Source organism: Octopus bimaculoides, chromosome 24 (genome assembly GCF_046866305.1).
Source record: "Octopus bimaculoides isolate indiv1 chromosome 24, ASM4686630v1, whole genome shotgun sequence".
NCBI lineage: Eukaryota > Metazoa > Mollusca > Cephalopoda > Octopoda > Octopodidae > Octopus > Octopus bimaculoides.
Genome location: NC_142951.1, coordinates 25,635,458 through 25,647,957, shown reverse-complemented (window position 1 = coordinate 25,647,957; position 12,500 = coordinate 25,635,458). Strand labels below are relative to the sequence as shown.

The window sequence follows — 12,500 nt, the reverse complement described above, 5'->3', positions numbered from 1 at the left end:
AATATAAGTCGATATAGAAAAAAGTAAAATAAAATGAAGAAATGAGGTACCATAAAGTAGTCTATCGGTCGAAATTCAAGGACAGAAGTGATTTAACACCATTTAGAACTAAAGTTCAAAGTTCTTCAACTCCTTCGGGCACGTTTCACAACTCAAAACCAGTAGACGCCAAAAGGCAAGTTCGCACCAGTTCGGCACACACAAGAGCAAACAACAGGCACCCAGCAGGTATCAGCAGGCAAAACATGTACAAAAGAGGTTCACAATACATGAGTCAAAAACAATTACAGCACACCGCAGGTATCCACACCTGCGGTGTGCTGTAATTTTTGTCTGATCAATTGTAATCGTATTTATTAACCGGATAAGATAACAACATTTAGTTACGACGCTTTGCGTTCCGAGTTCAAATATATTCGAAATATTTTTTTTTCCGAGGATCGATACGCAATACACAGCCGGCACCTATACGTGATACTTCAGCCATCCGTTCAGTAAGTGGGCAGTTGCCAAACAGCCTATACCTATGGATGTCTATGGGCACCTATGGAGGGCTGTCTACGGACACCGCTTCCAAAAGGCTACTCAACATAAACGGTCATTAACATTATAATGGTTGAATGTGTGTGTGTATCTATGTATAAATATATTAACTTATGACCAACTTTTTTCTGATCTCAAACCACACGGAAAAAAGATATGAACACAAACCGATACAAAAGTTAAAAGCTGTACTGATTACAAACAGTATAAATGGAACTGTACATAGACAGAGATATTTTCCCAGGGGTATCTTCTGTCGTGGCCACGAATTGGTGAGGCTTTATAAGATTTGGTGGAAACTCCTCAGTAAGACCCCTCCTCATCTAGAGAGTTAAAGTGTCTCTATAGTACCTCCAGAAGATTCTTTTCTATGTATTGTAACCATTTAAACTTTGTTACCGGTCTGTAGATAAGATAATTTCTTTCTTATCTCCCACCAGACACAAGAGGCCATAGATTGGGTCATACCCTTCATCTTCATCAAATATTAAAAAAAAATCTCATTTTTCATTCTCATATTTTCTGATACAAAGCTGTCTGTTTTTTTTTTTCTTTTCTTCAAAACCAAATTATTTCAATTTTTCCCAACCATTGAGACATATTCTTGAAGGAGGAAATGGAATGGAAATAAATTCCTTAATAACGTACAAAACCCAAAGGGTATCAATGAAGAGCAAAGGAGATGTAATGGAAGTTAGTTTCTAGTAAACAACACGAAATATTTTTGGTAGATTATTTAGCATGTATTCCTTTTACTTATTTAGCACGTATTCCTAAACGCAGAATCAGAAATAATTCTTAATTATTCTAGGCTTCGTGTCGTTATAAAACGACTTAGAATTATGATGGAAGAGTAAATGAACTATGATGTTTATTTATGTCTATTTGAGGAAAAATACTGTCTAATTGTAAATCGTTAACTTAGCATTCTATCAACTGGAATGTCCTTGTCAATTTGTATAAATTATTTTAACTGTTTTCTCCCGCGAGACAGGAAGCAGCAGATATTTTGGAGATATGGTATGTGTGCTCAGTATTTTTAAAAGTGCAACAACACAAATGAAGAGAAATGAGAACTGACGAAAGAAACAGAGTGACAGACTCCCACTGAATATGTATATATGTGTATATATATATATCTATATATATGTAATTTTATTTAAAAGAGTTCCAACTCTCTCTGTTTTTTATGTTTTTTTTATTTATATTCTTGTAAAATTAATGTGGGATATAGAATATGGAATATATAATATAAAAAAAGATGGATAGTACAATGAAATGGAGTATTGAATGTCTTATTGAATATATGGAATATGTCTTATTGAATATATGAAATATTGAGTGTTCAATATAAAGGATTAAATATATAAATATATAAAGGCGAATACGTATTTTCTATACCTTGTGGTATTTCATCATGGCCGGTATGACAGACTGTCTATGTATATATATATATATATATGTATGTTTGTATGTATGCTTATATATACATATATTAGAATAATATAGTTTGTATGAAGCATTGTCTGATGTAGATAATTGTTTTAATTGTTTTGTTTTTAAGTCAAGAAGTAATTAAACAACTCGATGGTATAAATACAAACCATCAATTTGTATTATTTTTTATATGATGCATTGCTTTGACTGAAACTAAAAATATTCATGCGTGTTTGTATGTATGTTTGTGTATTATATATATATATTAGAGAGAGAGAGAGAGAGAGACAGATAGACAGAGACATGGACAAACAGACAGATAGATAGATTCATACACAAAAATATATATACAGGGTGTCCACAAAGTCTGGTACATGGGGATTAACACATACTTTAAGAAATTATTATTTCTTATATTTAATTGTTTATGTTATAATTTTATTTACTCCATGTAAAGACTTTGTGGACAACCTTTGTATATATATATATATATATATATATATATATATATATATATATATATATCACAAAACCCACATCAGAAACAAATGATAATGCAAGCAATCCTAATAACTTAATGGGAAGAGGAAATGATAGCCTGCAAAATCCCTATCTGTTTCTCGGACCTACTCGCGAAACTACGGATAATGATTCGTTAAACAGGTAGCGAACAGGGTTTGTACTGTTTAGTAGAAAACGATCAAATAAGATATTGTGAATTTCTTCTTGCATTTCCGTAGAGAAATGGTCATAACAACAATAATAGCGACAGTCGTAAATGAAATGAAATGATAGTAGGGAGCAAAACTACTCGTCGACTTGACTTACCAAAGTTTTTTTTTACCTCTTTACTCGGTCACTTTTGTTACTCATTTACTGCTAGCCAGTGATGTTGTAATAACTACCAAACATATTTCAGAATCAGACACAAAGAATTAACCCATTACCTCCCATAATTCTATTAACTGGAATTTTTTTTTTATGAAACTTTGATTTCTAGCATAAAACAGCCTTAGAAACACGCTGGTATGATCAAAATAACATTTCAAAATAACATTTTAAATAGAAATAAGCGAGATATTGGGTGAAAAATTAGCAAACCTCATTTGAATATCAGAGAAATATACCGAGTAGATATAGCAAAAAGGTTAGATATGTGTAAATATTGACAGATAATTACGAAATTTGTAATTTTTAAGTGATCTCATATGAGATCACTGATAGGTAATGGGTTAAGTACACAATGTAATAATTAATTTTACGCTGTAAACTTCTCCAGCATGTTTCGCATTTTCAGTCCTTTCTTCTCGACGAATGACCATACTTCAAAGCGTTGACTTCTACTTCTTGGTTGCAGCGTAAAATTAATTAGTTTGTTTTCTTGATTGTTTTAATTATTTTTTTGGATGTCATTATCCTTTACGATATATAATTATTACACAGCTGAGATCTTAAATCCAGATTACATGGGATTAAATTGACTGATTAATACAAAAAATAAAATATATAGAACAGAACATATCTCTTACCTCAAGCACCATAATAAAGAGTATGACAATGCTCCCTATATGTATTCCCTGGGAGATGTGGTGTACCCGTTCATACTCATCTTCGTAGTACTGAGCCTCCTTCCTGTAATCCCGACTGTCATTCTCCTTGCCAACGTAATGGCCGAACAGATAAAAACTTTCCTTGATGTTGTTTATATGTAACACAAACAAAGGAGGTTCCGACACATTCCCAGAATGCAGTTTATTTTCTTCTGTTTGTAATCGCGCTTTCTTAGAATCATCGTATCCACTGATGTGCGGTGAACCCGGTTTGATCCTAGTGTTTTGGGGTAAATCCTTAGTTACTGTTCTGTTGTCTGCTCCCTTCGCATAGTATCTGGTGTCGCTGTATTTGCGTTCCACTGTTTTCTGTCGTTGTGCTTCTTTCATTGTAACGTCCCGTGGACTTTTCATTGCTTCCCTTGTAATCATAGAAGGTTTTGTTATGCTAATAATGTTATTATTAATATTATAATTAAAATTATCATCATCATAATTATTATTATCATTACTATCACTACTACTAATATCACTACTATTAACACTAGTAATACTACTATTAGTACTACTATTGCTACTATTTTCAATAATAATAGTAGTATTGCTACTGTTAATAGAAATACCACTGTTACTATCAGTCGTACTACCACTACTACTACTACTAATTGTAGTAACAATATCACTGATATCGTTACTAATAATACTAAAACTACTATTGCTTTCGCTACTAGCGTTATTAATATTATTATGACTACTACTACTACTACTACTGTTTTTATGACTATTACTACTTGTATAAATATGACTACTACTACTATTGTTAATGTCTTTACTGTTAGTGTTTGTTTTACTGTGTTTATTTGTGTTTTTGTTATTGTTATTAACTTTGTATTTTTGATGTGTGAGGTTTTGCTTTTTGCCCGTAGAGGGCGTTGTAGTTCTTGAAACTGCTAGGTTGTTTGCAGTCCCATCATTCTTAAAGGCACTGATAAGCGTCACGTGATCATTTGAGTTATGTAAATGGCGCCGTTCCGTGTGACGCTGCGTGGTGGCGGTCGTGTCACATGTGCAGTTCCCATTTGTCGTTGACACTTTTGTGGAATCTTCTGTATTTGGAAATACTTTATGCAGAGCCATACTTTCTCTGAGCTTTGAAAACACTGATTCAAAACTTTTTCCTTTAAAAGATTTGAACTCGTCTGGATATGAGGTTTTAAGGAAGTCTACAAACTTTGCAAGTTCAGCTTCTTCATTCTCAAATCGAACTGAAAAAAGAAAAAAAAAAGAAATAAAAAAAATGTACGAAAGATTAACAAGAAGATTTAAATTAGATAAATAGAATTAAGCACTTTATCAAGGATTGACACAATAAATTCCTTGTTTACTATCAAAATTCTTGGATCTTGTTTAAATATTGATCTGTTTCTCAAAAGCAAAGAAACGACCAGCGAAACGGCAAGAATTTTATTATTTCTTGATAAGCTCTGGATGAGGTTGGCGGCAATTTTCAGAACTCTTAGACATTAAATGTAAACAGATGTGAAAGAGGAAAGAAAACAACAATATTATTCAATTCTATAGAATTGCTTGCTTGAGTAGAATTATATTATCACAAGATTTCTGCTTCTGCTTCTCCCTTTCTGTCTCTTAAGGTAGTGTCTTACAATTAAAACTGTTTGCAATTGGTTTCTTTCAAATGTAAATGTAGTCACTGCTTACAATTAAGTTCTATATTACATATCCTTTACAGGCTATCGAATCTTCAAGAAGATAATTATACAATCTCAGAGAAAATGTCTAATCGATTTCTATTTTAATGAGTGTTATTAATGACTTAATGAGAGTTTTAAATAAATGATACTCCCAAGCGGATGTAAATATATGATATAGTTCATATTAACATAAGTCCCACTTATGCAAATATGAAGTATTCCATAGTTGTTCCCTTTGAGAGAGTGCCAGTCCAGAGAGATATTTTGTCGATAGAGAAAGAAATGTACAGATATTTATAGTGAGAGACAGGGTCCCACAGTGAGCATTTATGAAAACGCCTTTGCTTCACTGTTATCATTTAAAATCACAGTTTTACAAACAGTAAGAATTGAATTAGATACATCCAATAATAGTTTAACATTGTCTTCCAGTTGTAATATAAGAAGAATGAAATAAAATGTGATTTGAAAGAAACATAAATATGTAACATAAAATATGCGATTCTCTGTCCGTCCCATGCTATCTTCGGATCAGAATGATTTTCAAGTAATTTATTTGGAGAAACGAAATAAAAATAGTGAGTTTATTCAATTTATTTATTGAATTCATGTGCGCAGCGTAAGGAAAAATAAGGTTTATGTTTATTTTTGGTTAAAGTTTATTTTTTGTTTGCAAGCTACCGAAAAAAAAAATGTCCATGAATATTTCATTCTCATATACAAAAATAGATTATGTGATGAAAGGCAAAAGATGAAGTTAGGGAGAAGAAAGAGAAAGATAATAAAAATAACAGATTAACTACAGCTTTCAACTAGTAGAAAAAAGTTGTTGAAGTTGTAAATGTACTTTGATTTATTGAATACAGCTTCTGCCATCTCTTGAAGCCACTTACTTTTGAGGAGGATAGGTAAGCTATTTTACAAGAACCGTCTGTAAATTCAAAAGTCAATTCTATCGTTTGTAAAGTAAATAAGATATTTCTCTTAACTTAAATATTTGTATATATATATACAAATATGAAATTTGAGAAACAAAAATTACGAAAACATTCCGTATCGTGAATAAAAAAATAATTCAACGAGATTTACAATTTAGCACTTTTTGTGCATAAGAAGTTTTGGTAAAGATATTTTACCGAAACGTTGCATTAATATCAGGACTATTATTATAAAAATTTCCCCCCTAACATCGTCAGCTCCAAATATTACTAACACACACACACACATAGTTATTCATGTGAAAAATTTAATATGAACAAATAACATATCTAAATTTCTCTCAAATCAGCCAGAAAGACTCATATAATGATTAAAATAGAAATCTGACTAAGAATGATATTTATAGAGAAGTCATCTAAATAAATGTAAATATTGTAGAATGTATATAATGAATTTGCAGAATATTAAATATCTTTAACATACATGTTTTCAGTTAAAAGTATGTAAATACAATATATTAAACCTTTGCGGAATTGACAACGTAAATTTCAATAATTTATCCAGTTATACGGCACCTAATATAAAATTTGTTTTTCTGAAAATGAAAATAGAAAGCTAAGAACTTTCTAATTCTTTCAAAGACCTTTTGTATTTAAACAGAATATATACCTTGATTTTAAAAGAAGCATTTTAGATTAACAAAAAAATTTTTTTAATTTTACCATCTTACCATCAGCAAAGAGACGAGTATCGAACCAGTAAATATTAATGGTGTTACTTTCATTAACTTGGTAACTGCCCAGTTTATATATTTAACAGTTAGTTATTGTTTTTATTGTTTCATTGGGTGCAAACATCGAATACAGAACTAACTGTGTGGTTCTGTGTTCGATCCCGTAGTACATAAGTTTCAATAAATTTTCTGCCGTAGCCTCAGGTTTACCAATACCGTGTGAATTGAATTTGGTAGATGTGAATTGAATTTGGCACATAGCATATGTCTACTGACATATGCTATGTACGTATATCACTACATAAAGTAAACTTCTGTTCCCTCAGGTGTTCCGAGCTTTTGTCGCAGTGCATGGTCAGAAAGCGATTGTCACTCCCGCCAATTCGTTAATTCGAAACTCAAATTAATTTCCCATTTTAATTGGCTGAAAATTACAATTTATATTTCTATATCGAATCAATATTTCATTCCTTCATTCCGTTTTTTCTATCAGGGCTGTTTTTCTATTTTTCGTTTACCCTGCTCGCGTAAGCGAAAGCAGGATATTGTAGTCGCTCGTGTTTGTCTGTGTGTTTGCAAAATTACTGGAAAACGGTTGAACGGATTTTCACCAAATTTGGCAGAAATACTCATTGGATAAGTGGTTCGAACTCATTAAATTTTAGTTTGATTGTCTTCAAAAATGGTGGACGGGTGAATCTTAATGCTGTTTTCTTTGTTACACATGCATAAAAAAATAAGCAGGGTAAATAACTCTTGATGTAATTTTGTTAAAATATGAATTCGTCTGGGAATATATTTATTAAATTAAATTTTATTTTATCCTTGCGTGCGTGCAGGGTATGCCCCTTTTTTTTGTTGCAGTCATTCCCGTTTTTAACATCTGAAAATTACGAATTTATTATTTCTTCCTGCCGCTTTCGTCATTAATTTTTCTTTCGTTTTTTTTTCCCCCATCAATATCTCAAACTTATATTTCAAATCTGTTTTAAATGGTATTCAGCTTTTCGGTTATATTTTCATGGTGATTATGCTAAACAGTTGGCAATCCAACGAAATATACTTTCTGCACACTAAACTCTACACGTTTGATAACTCTCTCCCTTATACCACTACTCCGTTACTTCTCGCAGTGGTCATCCAACATACAAGAAATACCATCTACATGACTATATTCTCAACCAACCACCAATTACTGCTACCATCAGAAATAGTGCTACTTCACCAAACAAATTACACCCACTACACTTACAATCACACCACTCACTAAATATCTTCAATATCTGATTCCAAGTTTCGCATTTTAAGCTCTTCCATGGTTTGCTTCTAATTAATATTTTTGCCTGTAACATTTAATTCCCCTTCGTCAACATTTAGAAATAGTAGCCCCATAATCAAGAAATACATGTCCATGGTTTTAACATCCATTTGATTAAAGGATTTTGCTTTTTTCAGTTTGTTTTGAAAGAAAAATTCTTTTGTTAAATTATTTCTGTTTACGAAATAAATTTGTCATAAAACATTTAGTTTTCTTCGGTCGTTATTATAACATATATAATTCATTTGTTGATAAGATATTATCTTTTTCAACTACATTTTCTCTGAAACCTTCAGTATAATATTGCTAAAGATTACTTCACTACAATAAGCACTTCCGAATAAATCACTAATACAGAAAATTATTTAACAGAAATAGTTTTAAATTGAGTTGCAACTGTAACCACCCTCCTCCTTAGCATGAAAGCATCTTCATTTTATAAAATGTAAACCAAACATATTAACTGAGACTAATTGCACAAGCAGAAACATAATCTGTGTCCCCTTTAATTAGTCACGTAATGAAGTTAATTGTTGTTTAATTTAATTTTATACACGTCGTTTATGATTATCAGAAATACACATATAGCCAGACAAAAATAATGCTTGGTTGAGAAGGATGGTATCTCTTAGGTGTAAAGATAATAAAATACATACGAGCAGAAGATTTCTTCTCATTCGACAAATTATAAGGAAGTCAGATGAGAATGCACACATATTTTCAGTTGTAGAACACAAGTAAATCCAAAAGCAGCCTGACAATGCTGATACAGATGATTACTAGATTACCTATAAATAAATATTCAGAGACATGTCGGTATGTCTAGCTGTGAAATTAACCACAGCAAGGGCCATTTCGGCTGCTTAGAATGATCATCAGCAAGTTTCATTTTTACTTATATCATCAAGATCCGCTTACTCCCACCCCACTTCTCTAGACGTTAAAATAATTGTAACGTAAAGCTACTTATTAAAGTGTAAATTAGTATGCGGTGTCTAGACAAAACTCATTTGCATATTGGTAGCTGTTTTTTTCTCACTAAATTCCTAGCATATCAATACAGTGTGTGTATGTATGTGTCCATACATACACGTATGCATTCAGTTACATGCATGCATACATACATACAGGTTAGAAACCGGTTCTTTCTCTATTGGCAAGAAATCTTGAAATAAACTGAATAATGACATACGTGTGTGTGTGTGTGTGTGTACATATGCATGTATGCATACACGTGAATCCCGATGAATTGTCAAGTAACAATGAATCAGGTGAATTCGAATCTCATTACAAGCTATTGAAAAGCCTTCGTGTATCCAAATTTCATACTGATATTCGTAACACATAGCAACGAGGAATCAAAGAATAAACGTTTCTTTTTCTTCTTTATTTTTGTTCTGTGCAGTTTCACATCTCGGTCTGACGTGCATCAGTTTAAATTCTTCAGTAGAATATTGGTATGGTTGCAAGAAGAGTTTGCTGTCTGAAAGGGATACTCTGAGTGAGAACATCTTGAATGGGACCTTCTCAAAAAATAACGCAGCCGATTCAATAGAAACAGATCCTCATTGCCTGGAGGGTACCTTATTTGTCAACTCTGCAAATGTGAAAGGCAATGTTGACCTAACAAATGATGCATGACACTCCACCAATTCATCACTTTAAGAGCCAGTTTCATCCACCGAGATTGCATGACAGTTTAATTCATTTCCAAGGATGAAGGAAAAGCAAAGTGGAATTTGATCTCATAACACAAACGATCATAATAAAATGAGGTAGATGGTTTGTCGGATGTTCTACCGAGTCTGATAAATAGTACTGTAGACTGAATAAAACCAGTAAAACGGTTTCTCTGTGTTTTAGCCGCTCTGTTATAAAATATCTGAGTTTATTTTCAGATATAGGTACAGTATGAACGCATGTACATGTATATGTATACATATTCGTACATATTTCTATTGGCTTTTCCACTTCTAAAATACACACACACATACATACACAATACATACATACAGATTTATACGCATATCATATGTGAAGAGGGGTGTGTGAAATCCAGGTAATTATTTTGGCACTTATACGAATCCTGATTAACAAAAAATGTATGGACGATAAAAGAAAATTTTCCACATAAACCGAAAATCTAGATTTACATCAACTGCAAAGCATAACGTATAATGAATAAAAGAATGAAGATGTTAGTATCATATTTATTACCCGTTACGATCGTTTCAACAACAAATGTTTTATAAAAATCATTTAACATTCTGTAATCAATATTAACAATAACTGCATATGCATTTCTATTGATTGAACTTCATTTGTTACTGTTATTGCCGTTCCTCTCAGATTTCTTTCCATATTTATTGTCCTATCCCTATTTTAGGATCTTTTTTAAAACGGGGCCACATTTTTCATTAACGAAACACTTTGAAACTTGGAACACTGGTAGAATGTGTCATATAAAACATTTTTTTCTCTTAGTCTTCTCTAAAAAAAAAATCCCTAAGTTATTCCATGTTAAAGTTGTCGTATTTCTGTAATTTCAACCAATCACTGACGTCCATTCAGCCGATATACATTAAGTGCCGACTACATAAACAAACGATTCTGAAACAATTCTATCGGTGATAGGGTTAGGGTTAGGGTAAAACAGCAAATTTAAAAAGAAAAAAGCAAATAAAACGAAGAAGAAAAAAAGAAAATGAAAAAAGCAAATTTAAAATGAAAAAAGCAAATTTAAAATGAAAAAAGCAAATAAAACGAAGCTATGGCTTAATCAGCCAAAGGAGTGAATGTAAACAACTGAATACTTGTCAGTGATTAGTTGAAATTATCGAAATAAGACAATTTTTTACATGAAATAAATTCGAATGCAAAAATATTTTTCTGTTCTATAACACAAAATAGATAAGTATACGAAGTTTGAAAGTCTTTCCGTACCAAAAACACTACGTAAAACATTAATGAAAAATGTGGCCCCCGTTTTAAAAAAGATCCCTATTTTATCCTTTATAATAATATTAACTACTTTCTAGTGTTTTAATTGCTCAATATTATCTTGTTGGAGGCGCAATGGCCCAGTGGTTAGGGCAGCGGACTTGCGGTCATAGGATCACGGTTTCGATTCCCAGACCGGGCGTTGTGAGTGTTTATTGAGCGAAAACACCTAAAGCTCTACGAGGCTCCGGCAGGGAGTGGTGGCGAACCCTGCTGTGCTCTTTCACCACAACTTTCTCTTACTTCCTGTTTCTGTTGTGCCTGTAATTCAAAGGGTCAGCCTTGTCACACTGTGTCACGCTGAATATCCCCGAGAACTATGTTAAGGGTACACGTGTCTGTGGAGTGCTCAGCCACTTGCACGTTAATTTCACGAGCAGGCTGTTCCGTTGATCGGATCAACTGGAACCCTCGACGTCGTAAGCGACGGAGTGCCAACAACAACAACAACATTATCTTGTTACAGGCGGCGAGCTGGCAGAATCGTTAGCGCGCCGGGCGAAATGCTTTGCAGTATTTCGTCTATCTTTACGTTTCTGAGTTCAAATTCCGCCGAGGTCGACTTTGCCTTTCATCCTTTCGGGGGTCGATAAATTAAGTACCAGTTGCGTACTGGGGTCGATCTAATCGACTGCCCCCCCCTCTCCCAAAATTTCGGGTCTTGTGCCTAGAGTAGAAAAGAATCTTATGGTTTTCCACTACCAATTCTTCATATTCCGGTATAACTATTTCTCCTTGTCTCCGTATTCTTTCTGTTGAAGAGCGTAGCTCGAAACGTCAAAGACTTTCCGTATTCCCGAGCGTCATACTAATATATACTTTTGTTATTTACACCACCTGTCCTCGTCTGTTGTTATTATTTGTATATTCTCCCATAACTATTTACTGGTTCCTTTAAAAATATTAATAATTAATTTTTTGTTCTTAATACTTACTATTTTTAATATAATCCTGTTCTATATTATTATTGCATTACGATATTTTGATTAGGGTTTGATCTGCTGCTTTATTCCGTTTAACGAGAAATTAATCAGTTCCTTTAATTACACGTCTTTATTTATCTCTTCTGATTTTCGTCCATCTTCCTATTTTTCATGACCCACTTCTTGTATTTGTTCTATCTACCTTTCTCTTTCATGTTTTCTAACTCATTTTTTCTTCTTATCATCTCAATTCCTTTGATGTTACTCGTGACATACCCATCCCGTTTAACTACTGATCTTGTGTGATGTCATTGTGCTTACTACCACGCTAATTCGAATATCATC

The 12,500-nt window shown here is 32.8% G+C and overlaps 1 protein-coding gene across 3 annotated transcripts in view; it reads right to left on the bottom strand.

Annotated features, from left to right (window-relative positions):
* LOC149131235 (uncharacterized) overlaps window positions 1–12,500 on the bottom strand; it is a 214,205-nt gene that overhangs the window by 60,243 nt on the left and 141,462 nt on the right. The window contains exons 1-2 of one of the 3 annotated variants that reach the window (XM_089341444.1): window positions 8,889–9,181; window positions 3,195–4,795 (exon numbers count right to left, since the gene is read on the bottom strand). In XM_089341444.1, coding sequence (XP_089197570.1) covers window positions 3,453–4,667 — 1,215 coding nt within the window. In that variant the 5' untranslated portion in view covers window positions 4,668–4,795; window positions 8,889–9,181 and the 3' untranslated portion in view covers window positions 3,195–3,452. Of the gene's footprint in view, window positions 1–3,194; window positions 4,796–8,888; window positions 9,182–12,500 lie in introns of those variants that run through there. The other 2 variants (XM_089341443.1, XM_089341442.1) reach the window with 2 other exon arrangements.